General features: G+C 39.5%; 1 protein-coding gene across 1 annotated transcript in view; it reads right to left on the bottom strand.

Annotated features, from left to right (window-relative positions):
* The window catches only part of cdh7a (cadherin 7a), a 102,273-nt gene that overhangs the window by 21,114 nt on the left and 56,435 nt on the right, over positions 1-24,724 (bottom strand). Inside the window, exons 4-9 of the mRNA XM_035611969.2 lie at positions 21,313-21,432; positions 11,829-11,996; positions 9,824-10,011; positions 7,886-8,139; positions 6,723-6,859; positions 4,569-4,690 (exon numbers count right to left, since the gene is read on the bottom strand). Of these exons, the coding sequence (XP_035467862.1) occupies positions 4,569-4,690; positions 6,723-6,859; positions 7,886-8,139; positions 9,824-10,011; positions 11,829-11,996; positions 21,313-21,432 (989 nt within the window). The remainder of the gene's footprint in view (positions 1-4,568; positions 4,691-6,722; positions 6,860-7,885; positions 8,140-9,823; positions 10,012-11,828; positions 11,997-21,312; positions 21,433-24,724) is intronic.

A 24,724-nucleotide genomic window follows, 5' to 3' on the forward strand; every position in this document is an offset into this window, starting at 1 on the left:
GAGGAAGGAAATGGCGGGGCTAGTTTTCACACCCCTCACTCTTCGCTGCTCCTTCATGGCTTCCTATGACATCGCCGCCCCAAACGACACCCACATGTGACACCTGTAACTGACAAGCCAACAGCACCCGCTCACACATCTCACCCTGCTGCAATCACACACACACACACACACACACACACACAAACCCACACACTAATATCAATCAGTATGTGCCATTCAACAAATGTCATCTTTCAATCTCCTTTCATCCTTTTCTAAGCTGGCTCTCTCATTTCACATCCATTATCTAAATCATTTGCTGACATTCATGTTTTTTGGCATGATCCTGACATGCCGGAAGTGCTGAGGCTAAACTGATCTCCTGGTGTGATCTGAGATTAAATTTGCTCCACATTCCATCTTTTTATAGAGCAGACAGTATGCTGCCATACCAATGTTTTCCTTGTCCCTTGCACTTTGACAAATCTTCTTTCATCCCCAATCTTGATGAAACGCAAATGACAACTGGTGGTGTGAAGACATTTTCTGTTGTTTCTGTGATTGATGCGACAGCTGAGGCAATCGTAAAAAAGCGGTGAGTGAGGTAGTTTTGTTTGTGAAAGGGAAAAATAATACATTAAATACAAGAGTATGCCGAATGAGCTATTAGCAGGTCCAGTTCACACAGCACAAATGGATGTACCGGCAGCTATCACTGGATGACTTTGACATTGAAGAAATCTTAAAATCTAGATGTGTAAGCAGTGGCAAGTAAAGGAGTTTTGATTAGGTGAGAAAAATAGGTGAGAAAAATGACACTAAAAATGTTCATGACAAGGGGTTTCAATGACCCTTCTTCCACTGCTCTAAATTAGAACTATTTGAGCTTCATGTCTGTATATGTTTGAGATTTGAAAACAGTTCTCATGATATTTGGGCAAATGAAAACAGGTTGCCCAGAGTTGTACAGGTTACATTAGCCACTTTGGGAAATTGAGCACCATTAAAAGTCATGCCAGATAGGCTATTTTCAGTGTATACCATGGATGTTCAGACAACTATCAGTTTATTACTTTGATATTGAAGATATCTCAAAAATGTGATGACTGGCAGGAAAGTTCAGGAGTTAAGGAACCAATTTTTTTTCAGATTTGTGAGTCAGTTTATAGATGTTTATTCGCAGTGGACATCAAAGATAATGATATCATTGGGAAGTGCTTATCATATTGAATCAAAAACGTTGTTTATCATGTCTTTGTGTTCGGATCAGACAGAGTTATTACTTGCAGGAGGAGTGCGATATTTGACACAAATAGCAGCCCTCAGGCACTAAGGGTTTTACACCCTAATTGCTTCCATGAGCTGTGTATCACAGCCACTGCTGAAGTTCTAACCACTAACCACATTGGCAAATGAGCCAGATGAAAATACCTAACTTCCTGTTGTTTTTAGAACAAAGGCATGCACCTGTCTCTTTCACCACCAGTCATTGTGGCATGATCCCCCTTCACCTCCCTCACCTGGCAGTCTCAAAAACCTCTGTTGTTGACTAACGAACATTCACACGTGTCTAAGGGCTGCTGAGCTTCCTTGGGGATGCTGGAGGAGTGCAGAGGGGCAGGGGAGCAAATGGGTTCCACTCATGTATGTAATGGTTACACTGAAGTGATTGTACAACATCAACCCCACCACCACACACACACACATACACACACACCACATTCCCACTGCCCCCTCCACCCCATCATAACATCAGTTAATATTATGGCAGAAGACAGACGCACCGATGATCCGTAAACAAGTTGCATCTCAGGAGAGACCAAGTGCTAGAAGACGGCTTTAATTAGGCCTGAATAATGGCAGGTTATTCCATCCCTGCACTCACAGTTAATCTGTGCTACAGAGCCACACAGTCAACTCTGGTCCCAACAGGCAAATATTATTTCATCTTTGTCGGAGCTGTGAACAAGCTAGTACAGCTAACTATTCATTGCTACTGTCGGACATACAGTACACAATAGGAGCATTTTAATTATTTAGGAATCAACTAGATGTAATTAGGGCACAATCAATGGAGGTGCGGTGCCCCTGGTGTCCACTGAAGGGCGCCTGCACTGGAGTTGCAAGGCCCTATTGTTTTCCCAAGGATTTTTAGAGCCTGAGCACTGGAGGTGCGGTGTCCCCAGAGTCCACCGGAGGGCGACTGCACCTGAGGTGCAAGGACCTATTGTTTCTGTAAGTATTTTTCTTTTTTGCCAGGTTTTGCCATTTTGTTTCCATAGGCAAAAACTCTTGGGCGTGGCAAGATGTCTCAATAGCACCACCTACAAAATGGCAAAGTTGAAGCCCCTCCCTCAGGTTTAACCTAGATGGATGAAATTTAGGAGGCATATGTATCATGACCAGACCTAAAAAAAAAGTATATTGGGGCACCACCCTACAACCCACAGCAAGTGAACCATTTTGAATTGAATGAATGTATTTTTTTTTTGCAGGGGTTATAATTTAACGAACTGCTCTGAGGGGGCTAATCAGATCAACCTGAAACTTGACCAGAGTGTTTAGAAGATGCACTCCTTCTCTCCCTTTGACTACATCCTCTCAAATGTGTTCAGTAATGGCCTTAAGACCTTGCTGATTCTTTCTATAGAAGATTGTGAGCTATTGGCCAACGGTGTTGCCATGGAGGTGTGGCGAATTTCAATGTTTTGCCATGAGAAAATAAGCTGTTATAACTTCACTACACATGGTCAAATCTATTCCAAATTTCAAATATTTGATAAGGGTCCTGGCCTGGGCACATCTACATGCCAATTAGGAGTCATGGTCGTTGCGCCACCTCCTGGCCACAGGCTACATCCACTTCTGTAACAATCATCATTTGATAAACATGAAATTTGTATGGTGTGGTCTGGCAACGATCAACGCTGCTTGCAGCTTTAATTCTAAATGAGTTATTTTTGCATTCAAATGTCAAACCCTCTCTTTCCCTTTGCTCTGTATGTATAGTTGAGTGTAAATTTCATCATGACATTTGAATTTTGCCTGCCTTAATTAGTCAGTCTGAAAGTACAACCTTACTAATACACTTCATTATTGCCCTTTCAGAAGACTGTATTTTAATAAAAATAAGAATTTATCACGTGAAACACAAATTCCTAAATTTAATTTACATAACTTCACAATTTTGTCACATGGGATTTCTTGATATTTGTCACGTGAAATCATAGATCAGCTATCCCTGCCAATGTGTAAGCAATTTGTCTGCTTCAGCTGAGTAATTACAGATTTGCTGTTCCTGCTGATGATGCTGTCATGGGCCATGGCTGTTGCTATGTCCTGGGGGCTAGTTTGATTGTTTGGGAATGACTTTGTTCCAGTATTGTCAAAGTCTTAGTGCCATAACCACTGCCAGTGTGGAGAAATGTATCATCTGCTGCATTTGAAAGTCAGGATAAGGGGCATGATCATTGACCGAAAATAGACATTCAGCTGTGGTACACTTCATTCTTCAATAATTACTTGTCACATCCTGTTCCCGCTCTTAGTTCATGTTTTGTTTGTTTCCCTGACTTCCTGTTTTATTTTTTTAACTTACCGTCTGTCTAATTAAATTAAAATGTAGCTATATCTCCACAAAACTCAAGGTACTTTTTTTTGATTTTAACAAAACAGTTGTGAGACAAATATAAACACCAAAATGTATAGACAACAACAATGCCTGAATTGTCAGAATACCTGTAGGGCACTGTAACCTCGTTGCATTAAAAAAAAAAACACAAGCAAAATGCACAAAAATAAATGCACACATGAAATATTGTCTCTCATTTTTGCAAATGAAATCATTCACTTTTTTTTGTTGACCCTACCATGAGCACAGTGACAAACTCTGAAATATGAATGCAAATAACATGTTTAAATGGCCTAATAGCCATTTCCAAAACAATGCATCATTCTGATCAATTGTACTTAGTCAGGTCTACACGCCTCCTTTACCCTCACCTCTGATTGGGTTTTCCAAATGCCAACAGCAGACAAATAGTTGCCATAGATACAAAAGTCATTTAGCAACAATAAGGCCAAATTATTAACACGCGGAATATGAGATGAACTGCTATTGCTTCTTTTCCTTGACCAAATATCCCAGGTTCCAGTTTTCATGACTTTGTGATGCATTTCAAACCCTAACCTTTCTGTGGTGATCGTCTAATTACAAAGGCTTTCAAACGGAAAGTCAAACCACAGCAGAACCCATCCGTGATATTAATGTGGATTAAGACTGCAGGCAGAGTCAAGCACTTTTTAGTTGGCTTTGACAGTAAGGTATGAGAGTTACATCTCTAATAAACAATACCACCTACATTACCTGCTATCAAATCTCAAGGATGTGTCTCATACAAATTCAGTAATTTCCTAGGAATGACCCCGAGTTGTGGAGAGGATCTGTGCACTGTGGACTTGTTTTGAGGAACAAGAAAGAGTTTTAATGGCTTTGAGATTCTTTGTAGGTCAAACTTCAAGTGAATGTAGGGAACGAAAAAAACAATGGAAGCTTGACCACCTGCAGAGACATTTCTTGGTCTTACCTGTCCTGGCATAGCGTTTTCACAAAGGAGAGTTTCATAGTCTATGGCAAAGACCGGTGCATTATCATTTATGTCCATAACTGTGACGAGAGCAATGCTTTTTCCAATTTGGGTTGGGTCCTCTGAAAGAGAAAAAGAGAAGATAGTCTATTCTTGTTACTTGTTTTTGTCACAGTAATTTTGCCCTAACTTAACATTGATACACATGGCCACATTTTTTAATATGGATCTTTCTCATGTTATTTAATTAATCACAAAGAAAGAGAAAAAAAATGCTGCTGTAATGAAATATGCAGTGTGTGCTCCTAACAGCTGGTGTCCTCTTCGCTGTGGAAAACGCCAAAGTGATTACACTCGATGCAGGCTTGTTGTTGGGGAAGGCTGGGTGGGCAATCAGTAGGCTTCACGCCTCAGTCTGCCTGACACGCATTGATGGCTAAACGGCGGCGTCTGAGTGCAGGATGATTATTTAGCCAGGCGTTGCCGCCATGCCAGCCAGAGATGATGCGCTGACATTCGGCCCGGCTGATTTGATGATGATAAAAAGGACGCATGGAGCCTCAGGCCCCAGACTTGCTGTCATTGCCGTGGTCTGGGCAGAGGGACATGAAATGTGAGTGACTGCAGCTCAAATGCACAACATCCCTCAACCAAAGAGTCGCTGTAACCTCTTCAGTTACAAAGAACCCATTTACTATAAATACTTTCATAAGGCAAACAGGGCAGTGGATTTTGCTGCAAGTCCATGAACTCGAAGATGTTCCCAGCTGAGAATGGCGCCCGAGTGTCAGTGTGTCAGAAGCCAAAACCTCATGCCTGAGGGACTGTCGTGACATTTCATGTAGCTATTAATACATGCTGCCTTCTCTTTGTTGCTATATCAGGCAAGAGCTCACACTCGGGAATCAACTGAGGAGTGTGTCTATGTGCCGTTAGATGTAAATAAAAACACATCCTTGAAGTTAAGAGTGATAAAATGGATTTGAAAAAAGTCACTGTTCAGTCTGAAGATGTTAAAGCAGAGGAGCTGCCAGGCTTGACAGGCTGGCTGTCTTTTTTAACTTGAACTTTCTAGATTGCTCAGCAGATTGTATGTAGATGATTGTTGTCAATTGTGTTTTCTTGATGGTGGTGGAATGATAGGGGGGGGGAAAGGCACTTGTGTCCTTGGATGCATTAAGAGCTGAACAAAAAAAGGCACGCGGCACTTCCTCACATCAAATTAACATAGTGACCCCGTGGGTGAAATCGCCCTCCCTTAGTAAGCATCTCATCGCCATAGCTCAGAGAGACATGGAGGTCATAACGACCGTCCTGTGCATGAATTAACATTCCCTGACACCCCTACACACCCCCAACAACTGTGTTGTCCACAGTAAAGAAGGCATGAGATGTTAAGAAGAAGAGCACAGAAAGCATCTAATGATTTCATATAGCTCAGGTACAAACTAAAAAGCTACTTCTATTGGCTAAACCCCAGTGGCAGAATTGCTGCTCTAAATTCTTAGTAATTTTGGAAACAATGGGTCTTTGATTTCAGACAGAAGTTGACAAAAGCAGATTAGAAGAAACAAAAGACAGTTGCATTTGTTTGAAAACACTGACTGACTTTATTATAATTCCAGCTGACTTGTTTTAAAATTAGGTTATTATAAAAGGCTTTGAATATGAACATATATATAGTATGATTACACACTGTAGTTTGTTGCACTGTTTATGTATTGGTGTGTAGAACTAGTTAGGTTTATGATAAACAATATATAGCCATATGTTTGGCTGATTCTTTAATGTTTCAAACAATAATACAAGAACTGCTTGAGATCAAGCAATGTTGGCTGTGGTTGCTGCAGTATAAACTTGCATTTCTATTTCTATTTTTCTTTTCTTTTGTTAACAATGTCTTCAGTCTCAGTTTAGTAAGTTAAGGAAATGCTAGACCTTACTTTAAAAAAGATGCACATCTCCTCATATCCTTCCTCCTTATATATTCCTTACACTTTTGCATTTCTAGCTTCGGAAAAAAGCTTAAAAAGCACGAACAACATCAAACGCCACAGTTATGGTTTTTAAGCTGTGATTGAACCATCGCCTTTAGGCAGAAGGGTTGATTGAACAGTTAAACCTGACGAGTCTTGTAGTCTGTGAGTAACCTACGGCTCTCAATGGCAAAGATGGTGAGGTTATGGACCGAGTTGGCTTCTCTGTCCAGAGGCTTGGCTGTGCTGATGATCCCACTCACAGCGTCCACGTTAAAGAATCGCTCCAAGTCTGTGTTTCTGTCTATGGAGTACCTGGACACAAACAAACAACCTTCATACTTTTGAATATCGTTTTTGATGGTGTTACTAATCTGACATTTTAATGTCTCTTCTGTTTTTAAGGACAGAATGATTATTTTTCTTCAACCTTCTATTATTACATTACAAGCTTTTAACAAATTTTTATGAATTGGGCCCACACTTATACCATCATATACAATTTTTTCAATCAAAGTACAGATATTTAACACTAGTGCACAGATAATTTGAAATTCAGAAAAGGAAAACAGGAACTTGGAGCTTTATACTACGACTGAAACAAAACTGTATTCAATTTCTATATAACTGAAGATCGTCTACTTGTCCTTCAGCACACAACACTGATCCAACCCTTTCAATACACAGCAACTCGTATTTCTTGAAAAGATTACAACTTCAATTAGCCTTCATCCAAAGGGTATTATTGCAGTGTAATTTTTGACTCTTGTGGCTGTATTAGTTCCACAATAATTTTAATTTCAACAGATGTAGGGCAATAAATTGCAGATTCTGATAACAGTCACGGGAGCAAAAAGAGGTTTACAGCTACAATGGTGCAGTAATTCGATTTTCTGATTAAGATTACTAACAGATCAAGCATGAATTTCATTCAATATGTATTCAATTAATGCAAAATAGGTAGGGACTGATTGCACAGATTGGCAACGTGCGTGCTGATTTTGAGTAATAAATACAATGGTAGTGTTGAGCCTTGACCCGCAAATGCTGCACTCCTTGGCCCTCCCACCATCTGCCACACATCTTTGTTACAGCCACACAAGGACTTTCGAGGGTCTACAAATTTGTTGTGATCGTAGTTGATAAGGAATAGTTTAGTGGATTTACTAATTAGTCTTCTGCACTTTGGTTTTATCACAGTCCTTTGGGAATCTCAGAGTACATTTATTCTATGGCAAACCAAACTCAATAAATATAGTCTCAAGTCTCCAGTTGCTGAGAGAACAAATAGATTTTGAATTTGTAGCACTATGTTATAGCATGTGAGCAAGTGGTTAGTACCTGATGGCACTGCTGGAGGTGTCTGGATCATGGGCAGAGACCCTCCCAATTGAGGTGCCCACTCTGGCGTCCTCTGGAACAACCATGTTGTTTAGTGGTGAGGAAAAGATGGGTGGCTCGTTCACATCTTGCACTGTTACTTTGACTGATGTTGTGTCGCTAAATGGGCCCAAGCTCAAGAAGTTGGAGTCAATATTCCGGTTTGTGGCTTCGATTCTCAAAGAAAAGCTGCTCTTTGTTTCAAAGTCTAGAGGCTGGAGGAGACAGACAGGAATAATACATAAAATGAGTGAGAGATCTTAATTTTTCTTATCAAAATATAAGAGGTGACCAATGAAGTGGCCAATAAAAAAGTTTTATGATGGAAATATAAGGATTACACCACCATAATCACTCCACATTTTCAAGCAGTCATGGGTGAAGGTATGTACACAAGTAAATCAGTAAATGCGCCATAAAATGCTGAGGTATTGATCCTTATTAAGGATGTAGCCTCCATAGAACCATAACATTTTAAAATGCAGTCTGACTTAAACAAAGTCTTTTGCTGATGTGTGGCTGAAAACTGTTGTGAAATGAATGCTTTTGAAACATTTGTCAGTTTGTCTGGATTATTAAACTCCCCATTGCAACACATAATATACTATGAAGAAAATAATTGATTTGACATTTTCATTGTCAGTGTATGTATGGAGAAATTGTGTTTAGTAAAGTTGGTGAATGCCAATGCTATTACTTATAGCATCTGGATTTTGTTAGTTAGAGCAGTGCTTTTCAAACTGCTCCCTTCATCAATCACTCCTGTGATCGCTCTGCTGTCTGTTGGTTTTTTTGATAGTGCGAGGCTGGAGCTGTTGTGGTAGTAAATCTTTGAGTGACCGTGGGTTGTGTACTTCGATCAGACGTGTTGGAGATAGTCACTGTGGATTTGTCATTTCACTTAATCCAAAGGTGCAGAAGACATTTTGAAACTCAGTGGGAGAGATGAAAAGGGGTGAGGGAAAACTGGGAGAGGCAACCTGAATAATATACTCCAGTGACCAAGCATTATTCTGCCTTGTCTACAGATCAGTGAATCTGGAAACACATGTGAACAGTAAATATAAGTAAATAGTGCACTTGTTGGGGATTGAAAAAATATTTTACATATTTTTTGTACAACAAAGGAGGTATGGCAAGAAGAATAAGCTACAGTATATAAGGTTTGACATACCTTGGGAATATTTGTTTGTGGGATCAATTCATTGTTGGTTTTGATTTGTTGATGATAGGACAAATTTAACATTGAAAGCCTTATCTTTAAGTAGTAAATATGTAAGCCAAGCCTTTCCAAAAACGGATAAATAAAGATAGCTCTCATCTTAAACCTACAAAGTTTATGATGTTGCCCAAATTAATCCAAGATATTAGAGTTGTGTAGATCTGGCATAGAGTAGCTACAGTGCAGTAGTACTGTATAGAGTATATACTGATAATAAGTATAGGAACAATGTAGTATTTAATGTTGTGGTACATTTTTCATGTAGCAAAATGTATAGACAAACACATAGTGTAACTTGTGTCACACAACTCCAATCTATATTACAAGCAACAGCTATCGCCATACCAGCTGCTTGTGCACAGGGTTTTACCCAACAGCCTGAAAAGTTTTTCCTGTATTTCAATGACTTGCAGAAGGGAGGATTCGCTCTCAGTTATGTGCAGAAAGTTATGGAACAAAGATTTTTAGCTTCTGACAGAGATAATATTGTTTAGGTTTTTTGCTTGGATGTTATTTTTATTTATTAATATTTTGTATACATATGTATGTATTGGGGATATATATATTTTCATGTTCATACAGCAGTTATGGTGGTGTACAGAATGACCAAGAAGTCATACCTTTTGTTGTGAAAAGTTTTATAAAAACAATGTTGCAGCGTGATGTTCATGCCATACCTTAAGCAGAATGATCACCCCCTCTTGTGTATCATCATCTGTTGTTATGTTGAACATGCCAGGCCCGTCTCCGTCCATGATCCAGTAGTCCATTGCTGCGTTGGAGCCTATATCTGCATCAGCTGCTTTGATTCTTGCCACCACAGATTGCAGTGACAATGACTCAAGCACTTTGTACTGATAGCTCTCTGGAAAAGAATGGACAGCAGATGTACATAATGGATGTACTTATTTCACGACCAACTCACCTTCAAGCAGATCTGATTTTTTATACCCTTTTAGCTTTCATTTGGCTGAGAGGCTCCTCAAATTCATGTTGACTAATGCAGGCAGACAGCAGTAGTGACACGTGGAATAAAGCATTTTGCTTTTTTACACACACTACAGTTTAGGCAGTGGAGAATGCAAAAGATTTTGCAACTTTTACAGCTTGAATCAACTGGGAGATTATATTTAGCTATCTAGAACTCACTAAATGCTGTCTGAATGTAATGGCTTGTCCTTTCAACAAAAAAGAGAGACAATATGTGAAGAAAAAAAAACTTTTGGAACAGTATCTTTTTACAGGATGAAATGTCCTAAGATTCTATTACTCCGAACCTCTCCAATTTGTTCCCTGAGCTTTTGTCTGACCCTTCGGATTTAAAGTAGTCAAAAGAATAAAGAAGGGAATCATATTCATAATCATAATCTCCCAGTCACCATGGTAGAGCTCATTACCAGACCTTTCTGTGTTCCTCACGGTGTCTCCCTCAGCCACTGTCTAAATGCTAATCTGCCTGACATTGTTTGCCGGCATGTAATCTTTATAATGGCTTTTTAATTTGCCGTGGAATAGCAGCTCTTCAAAAGACAAAAAAATTGCTTTCCTCCCTCCGTTTTGCCCCTTTACACACACACATACGCAAGCGCGCACACACACACACACACTTTCACACACGCCAGGCACATGCGCGCACACACACACAGAGCCTGTCCTCTCATGATGTAGCTAACCTTGGCTTCTTTCCACTCGTTACCTCCAAGGACGTGCTATAGTTCCTGGACTCTATCGGCTCACAAGCATCTATCAATTCTGACCCATGACCCTGTGAGTGACAACAGACCTAGAAATCCTCAAAAGTCTCCTTTTTAAAAAAAAATAGCATTGATGACTTGTTGTGCAAACGTGAATCTTTCTTTCCTCCCAGGGGACAGCAAATTTACGGCTTTGCGACAGTCCAGTGGTGAGTGCACCACCCAGACAGTGGTTGGGCTATCAGTAGTAAACCAGCGCTTCAGATTATCATGAGAAGTACTGCATGCCTTTGAATCCTACAGCTTAGCCTGGAACCCATTAGCAACTCGTGAAATAGTCTGACAACAAAAAAATGGAGCCTGGATTCCTGGTATCTAAGGCCAAAGGAGCCCCCTGCTATGATGAAGAATGGAGTAGTGTGGTGCACATCTTGCAGGAAGGCAGCTTTTTCATAAAAAGATCTAAATGTTTGCCAAAAATACAAATCCAGGGAAGTTACAGAAATAAAGAGGGCATGTGGTTAACATAACCTTAGAAAAAATGTAATGGAAAGGATTTAATAAGTGAGTAATGATGTGTGTGTTTACCTCGATGATGAGTATTTTCTGTTCAACTTTATTCTACCACACAGTACAGGAAAACATGGAAAGGATTTAATAAGTGAGTAATGATGTGTGTGTTTACCTCGATGATGAGTATTTTCTGTTCAACTTTATTCTACCACACAGTACAGGAAAACAAATTCTCCAGAATTTTTAAGATAAAAAACCCAGACTTTTCTGTACCACTGCATTCATTGGTACAAAGTATGCCCTTATTGGATTCTCTGGGTTCAATTGTTTTTCAGTCATTGTAGATCTTTTTGAGCTGAAACAAAAACCCTGCAAACCCTGGCATTTTTGTACTCTGATTGCTGAGTAGAAAATAATGACATGAACATGACAAGTTTAATTGACCCTATAGGGCAAATCAGAACTGGAGTCTTACCGTGAGTAAACCGAGGCGGATTGTCGTTGACATCGGTGAGTGTGACGGTGACGGAGGTGGTGCCGGAGAGGCCACCCATTTGACCGACCATGTCTTTGGCCTGGATGATGAGCACGTACTGGTCCCTCGTCTCCCGGTCCATGTTGGGCAGAGCTGTTCTGATTACCCCTGAGTAGAAAGGCAGAGAGGAATTAGCTCAATTACCATTTCATCAACACCATTCACACACATCCTGATTCGTACCAACAAACCAGGGGGCTTCTATGTGGCGTTTGGATGTTCTCCCCGTGTCTGCGCGGGTTCTTTCCGTGTTCTCCGGCTCCCTCCCACAGGCCAAACACATGCAGATTGGGGTTAGGTTCATTGGAGAGTGACCGTAGGTCAGAATGATTGTTTGTCTCTGCATGTTTGCCCCATTATTTATCCATTTCTTTTAAACAATTCCAACCATTTATTGAAAACAAATTATTGTTTTTTTCATTACTTTTAACTAATTATTTGAACTGTTTATTAAATACTTTTCTATGTTCATATATATATATATATATATATATATATATAAAATAAACTATTGAGACGTGGTTGCTTAGTGCTCACAGTTCTTTTTGTTTTCAATCGAATAGTAATTTGGATTGTGCCAAGTCTTTTAACGTATCCACTGTCAAAGACTAAGTAAATTTGCAAATATGTTATGTTCCTCTTGTGTTCATATGCATTTAGCTGGTCTAACTTCTTTGAAGAAGATTTATGTCTGTCTGAACTTTTACTAACCACAGAGCTTTAAATGCCTCCAGCTCACAGTTGGTTTCTCATACATAAGCATAACAAAACAAATCTTGAACAGTAACAAACAGAAAAAGTGATGAAAATACATCAAGAAAGTTACACTTCATGCCCTGAAATTATTCAAACTACCAAATCTAGCTGGCCAGCAGACCACTCAAGTCCTCGAAGACTAGTCATGCCATAATGGATCGTCTAAAATATATGGATTCAGACTCGAAACATTTGTTGACATCAACCCCTCAAGTAGCTATTGCAAGAACTTCTGACTTGATGCTTATCAGGGCTGTCCATAATGACTGGTATTCTGTTTACACTATGATTTGTGACTCTTATGTACACTCCAAGGGGGCTACTAGTAGTCTGAGGCTACTAGTAGTCTGAGGCTACTAGTAGTCTAGTAGCCTCAATAAGATGCGGTTAATGTGAAGACAATTTCAGAGAAAAGAGCACATGCAAAGGATATTTAAGCCACTAAGGAAGGTATTATCTGTCTGTCACCTTGTCTGGTTGGATTTGTATCAGAAAAGGATCAGAGATATGAAAAAACTGACATTATATGACTGGCATTCAGTTGGTCTGTACCTGAGTTACTGCATATAACAACTAGTGTCAAGACAAGTTTTGGTATACACAAAAGCAAAATTTCATAAAGCTTGAAGATAAATCCTTTTTTAATGAATTTTTTTCTAATCTCATCTTTATCTCTTGACTAAAAACACATTTCTAGAAAAAAACTTACACCACACATTGAAATGCAAAGAAAAATTCCCTAATCCTTCAAAAGCAATCACTGTTGCTTTCAAAGTTAATGACTTACCACACAATGTGTTTCATTCATTAAATGGCATTTATTAAAGATTCCTAAAGAACATGGAAGATTACTAATTAAAAGCCTCACAAAGACAGTTCTTGAATAAATGACAGATGTTTAGTGGCTTTATTGTATTCACACCCTGATGACGCAGCTCAATAGAGGCTTTTGCATTTGAGTTTGCACCTGAAGAATCTTATAATCCTTTAAATTACATAGAAACATGTAATTGAGGTCCACTCTCAGCTAATTTTTGCATCACATGCACTGCAGAATTCTTAATCAGATGAGGACTGTTCTTGTTTTTAGACATAACAATACAACATTGTTTGCGGGTTTCAACAACTGATTTGAAGCAGTACATATGTACGTACACTTTTTTTTTAAAAACTCAGGGCTGTATTAATCATAATTTTTGCAAAGGTCAAATGACTTCATATAATGGAAGGAGTAGCTTGACGGGACATTATACAGACAATCATATAACTGTGCTATGTTTTTTGGTAGCTGTTACATTTACAGCCACAACTAGTGTTTTGACACCTTCACATTCACCAAGTTTCTACCCAAAGTGGACATCTTACTTCAAGGACTGCTAGTATTAGCTGAGTATATTTGCTTTCTTAAATTGACATCCTGGGCTGCACAGTGGTGTAGTGGCTAGCACTGTTGCCTCAGCAAGAAGGTTCTGGGTTCGCATCCTGACCAAGGACTTTCTGTTTGGAGTTTGCATGTTCTCCCCGTGTCTGTGTGGGTTCCCCCTGGGTTCTCTGACTTCTTCCCACAATCCAAACACATGCAGAATGGGGTTACGTTACTTGGAGACTCTAAATTGACCATAGGTGTGAATGTGAGAGTGAAGCGTCCCAGGTGAACCCCGCCCTCTCGCCCAATGTCAGCTGGGATCGCCTCGAGCCCAAGCGCCCTGAGGATCTTCTTGCCCACAAATTTCTTCTCCTCTCTATCTATGCCTCCTTGTTTGCTAGTAAAAGCTCTTTCTTTGAATAGATATATAGATAGATAGATGGATTGATAGATAGATGGATAGATAGGTACTTTATTTTCCCAAGCTGTGACAGCAGAAGATATCACACACAACACAAACACACACACATGCACACACAAATAAAGGCAATCCAGGAACAATAGGATGAACATATCAAGAAAATGGGACAAAAGACTATTGTACTTGAAAATGAAAAAAATTCATTATGGTTTTTAATTTTCTCTCTCTGCCATCCTTTATTGATTTCATTACAGTCCCGCTGGCTGAAAACTGTTAATGACTTATTTAACTAAATGGCTCTGTTAGCTAAATAACAGCTGTCCAACAGAGCTGTCCATCGATTTTTATCTAAAGTCTCTTCCAGTGGGATGAAGTGGTCAATAAAGCAATGATCTTTTGCTGTTGCCCAAGAAGACATGGCATTACAGCGTGCATCAAATAATGAGCAGTGGGAAAACACAGCTGCCCTTCTCTCCTTTGGTTAAGCCTCAACGGCAAGTCAAACCATGTCACGACATTAAAATGCTGACAATTTAGATCAGTGTGCTGTGGATATTCACACGTCTGCTCTGTTCAGTCCTTACATCCTTCCTTCATCTGTCCATCCATCACTTCTCTGTTGCTTCTCCCACAGTGTATGTTTATTGCCAATTAAAGAGCTCTACCACAGCTCTGGTGCCGGCTGCCCACAAACCTGTGAACCCTGTTTACTGTGTTGCACCAGAAAGGTTACTTCAAGCGTTCAATCTGGAAAGACTCCCTTAATACTAGGCAGACACAAACAGATCACTTTTCCCCCCCTGTAATCTACTCCATAGAATATCACCACAGGGACAGAGCATAGATGTCTACACTTGAAAGAGGCATCTTCAAACATCCAGGAGAAGTAAAGCTTGGGTGGAAGCTGGATAATGGTTGGATTATAATGACAGCTGCAAAGGATGACTCCTAAAAGGTGAAATAAAAAGACGTTACGTTTGTGCTGCCAGCAGTGAGACAATGATTCTTTACACACAATTGATATATTAATTTAATATAAGCTTGGTGTGTTGGAGCCTGAGAGATTGGTTGTTGGTAATGATGCCATGAATCCTGATTCCAGCACAGACACAAAAAAGAGAGGGAATAAAAACAGTGACATGTTTCTCTTCCCATCTGGCCAGGAGCACACATTTTTCACAGAGCGCCATGCTAATCCAAACAGCAATGTTGCAAGGCTGTTGTTTGTCTGCTGGGTGCCAGCCCCCTTGCTCTCTATCTCTGTTACCCCATGTGCCGCTGGTGTCATTCCTGGGGAGAGGCGATGATTAAAATCCTTCTGTCGGTATAACGGCACAGCCTTGCGTTGCGCTGTGACTCCTTGCCTCCGGTGCAACCCAGACGCATTGTAGCCATGCATTTATCTAGCTGTCTCCACAACACTGGCGGCAGACGGGTGGGCCATGCTCCCTGCTAAAGCTTAGATAGTTGACATTTGTCTTCGGAAGACGAAATAAAAGTGCAGACTTTGGAGGAACCCTCTGGCTATGGGTGCCGCTATGAGAGGTAATGATGAAGGTGATGAACACTCAAACATGAAGGGTGTGGTATGTGATTTGCTGAACCCTCAGGCCGTCCACTTACAAGGAATAGATCCCATGACACACAGACGGGGAATAAAACCTCCAGCTCAGGTAGTTTATTACTGAGGGACATTCCGAGTATTACGCTCGAATCATGGGTCACTACACTGATCAGCCACAACCCTATAACTGTTTCAATGTTGTCAGGGGTGATCAATGTCTATAAATGTGTGTGTTTGTGTGTATATATATATATATGTGTGTGTGTGTGTGTGTGTGTGTGTGTATATGTATATAGCTGTTTGGTATACTTTTATACTGTAGCATCATGGGCTCAATGAACAGTACAAAGGACCCAAAAAGGTATCATTACATCCAGCATATAGTAGATCATACAGCATTTGTTTAGATGAAAGGAGGTGTGTTTATCTTTGCACATCTGATTAAGTTATTTGTGATAAGAATAAAATAAATTCTACCTTCTTTTCTATATTAGCTGTCTAAACATTAGGAGGCAGCCAGATTTATGTCTAGCCTTCAGCTGTAATGCCCTCGATTTAGGGCAGGTGCCACAACAAGAGTCTTGTTGCCAGAATGACACAGCTTTAAAAATGAAGGGAAAGAAAAGCACACATGATTTTAAAAAGGCAATGCTAAGATTTTAATCATATGCTGATCACAGCAACCCACATGACCTGATGTCGACGTTTTCACATTGAGCCAGAGCAGCTATTGTGTACAAAAGGATTGGACTTGGCCTTTCCTTTATTCAAGCATTTTCAGTTTAATTAGATTCTCCATCCCAGACAAAGCTCAGTCATACACCATACCTATCATATTCAGATGTCATGCTAGTGTCGTTTTGCGAGGCATGCCATGTCACATCTTAAATACCCCCTTCAGAATGTAATTAATCCTATAACCCACGTACCTGGCATTTCCTACCAGCTAAATTCTTCTTTTGTAATTACTGCCATTGAGGTTTGTGAGCATGCATGCTTTAGAGTGTTAATGTGCGTGGATAATTGTCTCTAAAGGACTTGCCATATCACCAAGGTGTACCGAGCTGGAAACAGCTGTTCAAACCTCCTTGAGTCTGCCATCAATTAGAACGCAGTCCTTTACAGCATTACTATGTCAGCTTCACCTTCAAACTAAACGACAAGCTATCAATCAATATATTACAAAATGCTGTCTTAAATGAGCACCTTTAGCTAATGCAACTTATGTTTTTTGCTGACATTATGCATTTCTTTAAAGTTATTGGAGCTATTCAGTATTAAGTACTGTACTTCTCCCAAGGGCACCTTGCAGATTCAATTTGGGATTAAGAACCAGAGTAATGAGACTTTTAAGGTGAATGAGAGCCAGGGTACTACCCACACAACACTGGCTGAGATGCATTCTCATCCCCCTCTGACCATTAGCCCTCTGCCACTCAATCACTCGTGCAGTATTGCAGTGTGGAGCTTAGAGTGTTTTTCAGCTCAGGCACTTTGTCAAAGTCACTCTTTGCTATGGCCCAGGCGTGTGCTGCAAATGGGACTAATTAGTTACTTGCAAAGACAGAAGCGCAACGCTCATCCAACGACACTCAATCCGGGGCTGGGGCCTAAGAGCCAATGTCTATTCTGTATTGACAATATGTTAAAGATAATAGTTTACAAAAATGGTGTGGTTCCTTTCAAAGCCACTACGAACACAATATTCAACATCGGATAAAAAGTAGAGGAAGAAAGAAAAAAAAAATTCTGCATTCGGACTGATTCAATACATTCAGGGATTTTGCTGATAATACAGCTAAACCTGTTGTTTGACCAGTAGACTATGGTGGCTAATGCTAACTAATGTTAGCAAAATTTATATTGCTATGTCATTTTTCTGACTTCATGACTACTACTACTCTATCTTTATGACTCAACTTTTACTATTGTTAGACTATTTTATAACATGCCACAAATAAAAATTGTAATCATGTTATCACAAAAGTAGTTTTGAATGATTGGCTAATTATCATTATCTCATTATTCTGTAATGAAGCTTGCGTGAGTTTAATCAGGAAGACTATCTTTATGACCCACTCATTCACAACACTCACTCTCCCCAGCTGTTCAATTGAGCTGACTGTGGGCGATTTCGGTAATCCAATCAGATTTTGCCTTGATCTGAATTGAATTGTTTTGATTGTCATCATCACACATACAACAAGTGTAACCAATATAGACAGTATAAACAAAGTCTAAACAGTCTTCGTCTGAAGTCATGACTGAACAGGTTTAGAAAGAAGCAAAATGCTTTTTTATGCTGGCCTACTTTCTTTGCAATCTAAACTACACTTCTGAAATAATCAATGATAAGAAATAATTTTAAAAAATCATTCAAACTTGTAACCCTCAAAAATAGCCTTGGAAATCTTTTTTTTTTTTTTTTAACCAAAAGTGAATTACACATATTTATTTATTTTTGGCATTCTTCCACATTTTAACCCCAACAATAGAAAAATAATTACTTTTAATCCTTTTTTGGCTTCTCGTACAGTGTATCTTCAAGCACCTCTCAGGTAATAATCTCAATCAGGCAATAATGTCATTGTTGTCAAACGTATGTTCTTCTCTCTCTTGCTGTCAGGTGTCATTTCAGTGATTCACTGGGAACTCCTCTGCAATCACCTCCAGTCTCCATATCCAGTCCTAGGATAACTGTTGGGTTTTCTCAGTAATATAAATGTATGTAAGGTTTCGATCTCAGTATGTAAAGACCCTGAGATAATTTATGTTGGGATTTGGTGCCATACAAAAAAATTTAATTGAATATCCACTCATTGTCTCATTCAGATCCTCAGCATTCTCTACTGTACATCCCATCAACCACCACCACTGTCTAGACCCATGGGGTTTCCTATATCAAGCACAGCCTCATCCCCTTTCAACCATGAGGCTATGAGAGAGGAGATATATATAACCACACTGAAATGTTTTTTGGTGCTAGAATTGGCCAATATTTATTCTTATGGCTATGAAAACAAGAAAAAAGTACAACACCAGAAAATGTCTAAAATATGGGACCCTTAAATATGATAATTTAGAAAAGAACATACGAAAAGGAATGTAAAAAAAGGACGTATGTACACTTCAGATGGGAATACACATACGGAGAATGTCCGGCCATCTGTTCGTGACCTCAAGCTGAAGCGAATTTGGGTTCTGCAGCAGGACAATGATCCAAAACACACCAGCAAGTCCACCTCTGAATGGCTGAAGAAAAACAAAATGAAGACTTTGGAGTGGCCTAGTCAAAGTCCTGACCTGAATCCTATTGAGATGCTGTGGCATGACCTTAAAAAGGCGGTTCATGCTCGAAAACCCTCCAATGTGGCTGAATTACAACAATTTTGCAAAGATGAGTGCGCCAAAATTCCTCCACAGCGCTGTAAAAGACTCATTGCAAGTTATCGCAAACGGTTGATTGCAGTTGTTGCTGCTAAGGGTGGTTCAACCAGTTGTTAGGTTTAGGGGGCAATCACTTTTTCACACAGGGCCATGTAGGTTTGGATTTTTTTCCCCTTAATAATAAAAACCTTAATTTAAAAACTGCATTTTGTGTTTACCTGTGTTATGTCTGTCTTATATTTAAATTTGTTTGATTTACTTATTTCCTCAGAGACACTCCTTACTAAATTATTTTGTGATACAAAATCAGAAACGGGAAAATTATGTCAAAATCTACATCTACTAGTTACTGTCACTCTTCAGATCAAAGGTAGCCACGGCAAATGCTTCAAGCTCACTGACAGCTCAATACAAAACACTGTATGTATGCTGGCAAACTCTGTATCACGTCTCACCCTCCTTGCTTCCCACTATATACTGTTGGGAAGAACAGAGGCCACTTACAGTTAGCAATTATAAACTAGTAAAGCTTTTGAAATATAAACCTTGGGATTTAAAGAATCCACTTAGCTTAATGAAATACACGTCAACATGTATTGAAAGTATGGTGTGAAAGTAAGAGCTCTGGTCATTGGGCTGAATGGGTCTCAGAAAAACACATAAGATTAATTGGGATTTCATAGGGCAGACATGCTGTGGAACATCATATAAGAAAATTTCTGCTCTCACTCTAATTGGTGTTGGTGTCACAAAGTCGCAGTTGAGATTCACCAATGGGTTCAAGTGTTACTGCAAACATAGTCATTGAACGCCCAAAGGCAGGTGTTACAATTTCAATAGATTCTGTACCAGTTTTGCAAATTTTTCCTGGACAATAAATGATAAACCAAGCCTCCAATTTTTTAGAATAAGAAGTGGTAGAACTTTTGATGTATAATCCAAAAGCGGCTTTCCAAATAAGTCACAGGCAAGTTTGTAAAAGGTGCAGCATAGTTAATGGCGGGATCTTGGTTTTTAAACGAAACCAGCAGAACATTTTCAGTAGCCTATTTGTTTTTTCCCCCCTAATTAGTTCTTCTAGAAAGGTAACTAAATGACGATGAAGACAAAGGTAACTGAGTCAACACTTTCTAATTTTTCTTTCAATTACAGTTGTGTTTCAAACCTTTTCAGGGAGCACACGAATGGGAGAAATCTATTTTAAAAAATATTAAGAAATGTATATACATTTAAAAAAAATTGAATTCCAGACATTAACAATTCTGCTTAAAAAAAAGCCTATGGTATATCCTTATTGACACTCAACATAATGTTCTATCAGCATTCTTCTTTACACTATAGGACATATTAAAATTACCCATGTCAAACAATAGAGCATGTGTACATGCTTTTATCCATTCTCACATGGACTGAACCTCTCAGACGGCCATTCACCAATACTGCATTTCGTAATGATGAAATCCTGTCTCCTTCTCCTTAGATGGAAAGAGAGACAAGTATAATCAGTCGTGGTCCGGCAGAGATGAGAAGCATGCAGTGAGGCTTTGGCAGGGCTCAGGGGCTGTGGCTGGGTGGTATTTTGGTGTGTGTGTGTGTGTGTGTGTGTGTGTGTGTGTCTACAGTATGTGTGTGATTTTGTGCCAGGTTAATACACCAGACATTGTACTACAGAAAGACAGCGCTACTATTCACCACACTTTTTTCTATCATTCATGATAGGGTTAAGTGTCTGGAAGCTGGGAACCGTCAACCCCTCAGGTTGATGGATGAATGACTCTACCTCCTGAGCCAAAGCCGCCCTAAGTTGTTCAAGAGCAGCATTTTCATTTATTTTGTGTATATTTTAGACCAATTTTACAGAAGTGGCCATCGCTACCAGTTTCACCACCTTTTACATTAATTAACCATCACTGGAAAATATTGCACCCACCTGTCTTGGGCTCCACCGAGAAGTACGGCTGTCCATGGATGATGCTGTAGACAACCCTAGCACTGTTCCCATATGTTGGGTCATCTGCATCTGTGGCTGCCACTTGCACTACCATTGTTCCTGTGGGCAGACATCCCTTCATTAGTTTACAAGACAACATCCTGAAGCCAAATCAAACAGAGCTAAATGCTGAAATAGTCATCATATCAACAAAAAAATACTTGAAAACAGCAATAAATAACTTTGGTTACAGAAGGTCGGGTCGATTCCAGGTCTTCCCAGTGTGGGCCTCGATGATTGTAACTCGCTTTGGACAAAAGCGTCAGTAAAATTAATGCAATGTAATATACTAATATAATTTCATTAGTCTTTTTGGTTGGGATGTATGTTTACTTTATTTGTAGTTTAATTTTATGTGTGTGCCTTACTGAGCATGGTCTCTGGTCTTCTGGCTCTCCTGCCAACACCACTACTCACCTCTTCTGAGTCAAGCATTCAGCCTGACCTACTACCTGCAGTATATAAGGCCCAAAATAGTCATTACTTCTTCGTCAGAACGTTGTTCATCATAGTGGGAATATGCTTTGACTAAACTGAAAACTAGTTTTTGACTCATCGGATCTCTGTCAGCCTGTGCTAAAATATTTAAATATTTATTCAGCTCAGGATTCCTGTCTGCCATGCTCAGCCTGCACTACGCTGCCTCAATCAGCCTCAGCACCTCAGTCAAGCAGCCAGCCACACTGCTCCTGTTCGCACCCAGCCCTGGATAAAAGACTGTTAAGTATAAGTACTTCAGAGAAACCGGAGCTGATAGAGGCCTGAGAGAGATAGTGGTAAACACAAAAGTTGTCATTATAAGTCTCTGATCTCATTAGTTAAATTGCTGGGCTCATGCATTTTTTGCCCCAATTCCGCTCCAGACCCCATGTCTGGTCAACTCTCTCCGGAACTCTTACTCCACCGAACCTGAGCCCTTCCATAGTGAGGTGAAGAAATGTAGGGTCTTCATCCTACAATGTGAAGATAATGTGAAGGTAAACTGGGCTTACTAAGAGTGAAAGTTCTGGAATGGGCACAAGCACAATACATCACAGACATTTCTTTTGATGAGTTTTGAGAGGTTTCTTTTTATTTATGACCATCCAGATTATGCGTAAAGCCTGCTAAAGTCTGTCATGGAACAAAATCTGTGGCTAAATTGGCAGTAGATTTTTGGACTCTTGCAGCTGAAGCAATGAAGCTTTGGAATGATAGGGATTGCTAGTTATGAGGGATAAATCTGCTCACTTGGGTGAACTGGTTCTATAGCAATGGTACAATGCTAGGTGGCAGCCTGTTGCAGCAACTCCAGGTATTAAGCTATCACTGATTAAGAAGGCTGGCTCTGTAATAGGCTGCAAGCAGGGGACATTTGTAGCTGTGGTGGAGAGGAGGACACTTGTGATACCCTTTGGTCTAACCAATGCTCCAGCAATTTTCCATGCCATGGTCAGTCAAGAGACTTCCTTAACTGTTTTTTTTCAGGTCCCTAGTTGAACACATTGTGAGGGTGGAGGTCACTCAGGAGAGAACCCCCAGCTGCACCATGGGTGTGATCAGCACACCTGACTTCAGTTGTCTATTCACTCTCCTGGTTAAAAAAACATGTGGAAGAAGCTTCCAGGAGGAAGAGACAGTCTGAGAAGTCACACTGCCTTTAGGTTGATTTGTTTTATGTTGCCATTTATTTAATAAAAAAGATTTACCATAGGTGGCTGTTCTCTGTGTGTGTATTGGATGACCCAGGGTGGCAGAGATGACAGCCATAGTGGCACCAAATGTGGGGCTCAACACCACCAGACATGGAATACAGTCGCAGCTGTAGTACTTCATAGAAACCAGTAACTCTTTCTCTAAATCAGTATTTCAGTTTTGTTTATTCATTCTGCATCTTTGTAGCAAATCATATTAATTGGTTGAGGACATTTAGTCGGATATCAAAGCTTAAAGCTACAGTGTGTAATATTTAGAAAAACATATTCACAGAAATTGAATAATTGTCCATAATTGTGTGTTTATATAGTATAATCGCAAACAAAGAATCCTTATGTGACAATGTATGGTCACTGTTAAGTGGTAAACAAATTATGAACCAACCAACACTAACTCACAAATTATGAGTTGGGTTCATTTAAAAGCACATGCCCAAACAAAAGGTCTACCATGGACACAACAGTTCACCATAATAACTTGATAACATTATAACAGTAAATGGGTCAGTATAAAACAAATGGTATTCTTTATCTGTTGAACTGAAGAAATAATAATTTCTGATTCCTTTTGCATTCCCTTTTCAATGTATTAACTTAACAGGGTTGATGTGACATGAGCAGACTAAAGGTAATGCAAAGGAGAATTTGAAGATTTCACAGAGAACATAATCAGTGACAATCAATTATAATCAATAGCAATAGGTCATTCATTTTGGATAAAAAATGAGCCTTGTTGCTCCAACTGGCTCATTTAACAGTTTTTTTACTCCAAATAATTGATATTCCTTTAATAATCTAGTGAATATGGGTGTAATAAATTGTTAAATAATCAAATACAACCAATATGATACAGGCTATTTTCTGGTAGACTGTTCGTCAGTACAGCTGACACCTATAGTACCTAGTGCCATACTTGGCAGTGGTGAAATCATCAACAGTGGACATTGATGAAATAACCTTGAAAATGAAGACACACCATTTGACTTGAGTGGGTCTTTTCCAGATGGCTAGATGAATAACAGGTTTATGCCTGTATAATTCCCTTTAATGGCTAACAGCACATACTATATCTGGCTTAGCCTGAGCTTATATTGTTGCATCTGACAACTCTTACAAGTTCATGATACTTTACTTTGAAGCAAATATTGTTAAATCCCTTTCTAACTTGTGATTTTTACAGAATTAAGTGATCATGGCAATTTAAGATTAGAGTCCTCCATTTTGGCCATATGCAGAAATAACAGGCTCTGTCCCTAGATGTGAACAAAATAATAAGGAAAAAAAGCTGAAGTTATCACCAGGCTGGTTGGAGAAAGACATCTAGATTATATCATCACCTCTTTGTCATGGCAGGTTATATTACAGGTAGTTTAAAACACCAAGGTCAACGGATGACTGTATGAGAGAACTCAGGCAATGTCTAAGTCTTGATCACAGGTTGATAGTTAAAATCACTTTGTACAAGGCACAGTAGATGAGGGTGTAAATTAACATTGAATATGGAATCAGATGGAGCGCAGAAAATGTTTGTTTTCTAGAACATCATGTTCAAACAATAATGTCAATATGAAAGGTAATAAAGGTGGGTGAGGTGGATGTCTAAAAAACAAATGAAAAAACAGAAATTTGCATAGATTCTTTCTGCTCCACAAAGCTGT

Source organism: Scophthalmus maximus, chromosome 16 (genome assembly GCF_022379125.1).
Source record: "Scophthalmus maximus strain ysfricsl-2021 chromosome 16, ASM2237912v1, whole genome shotgun sequence".
In the NCBI taxonomy this organism is placed as follows: Eukaryota; Metazoa; Chordata; class Actinopteri; order Pleuronectiformes; family Scophthalmidae; genus Scophthalmus; species Scophthalmus maximus.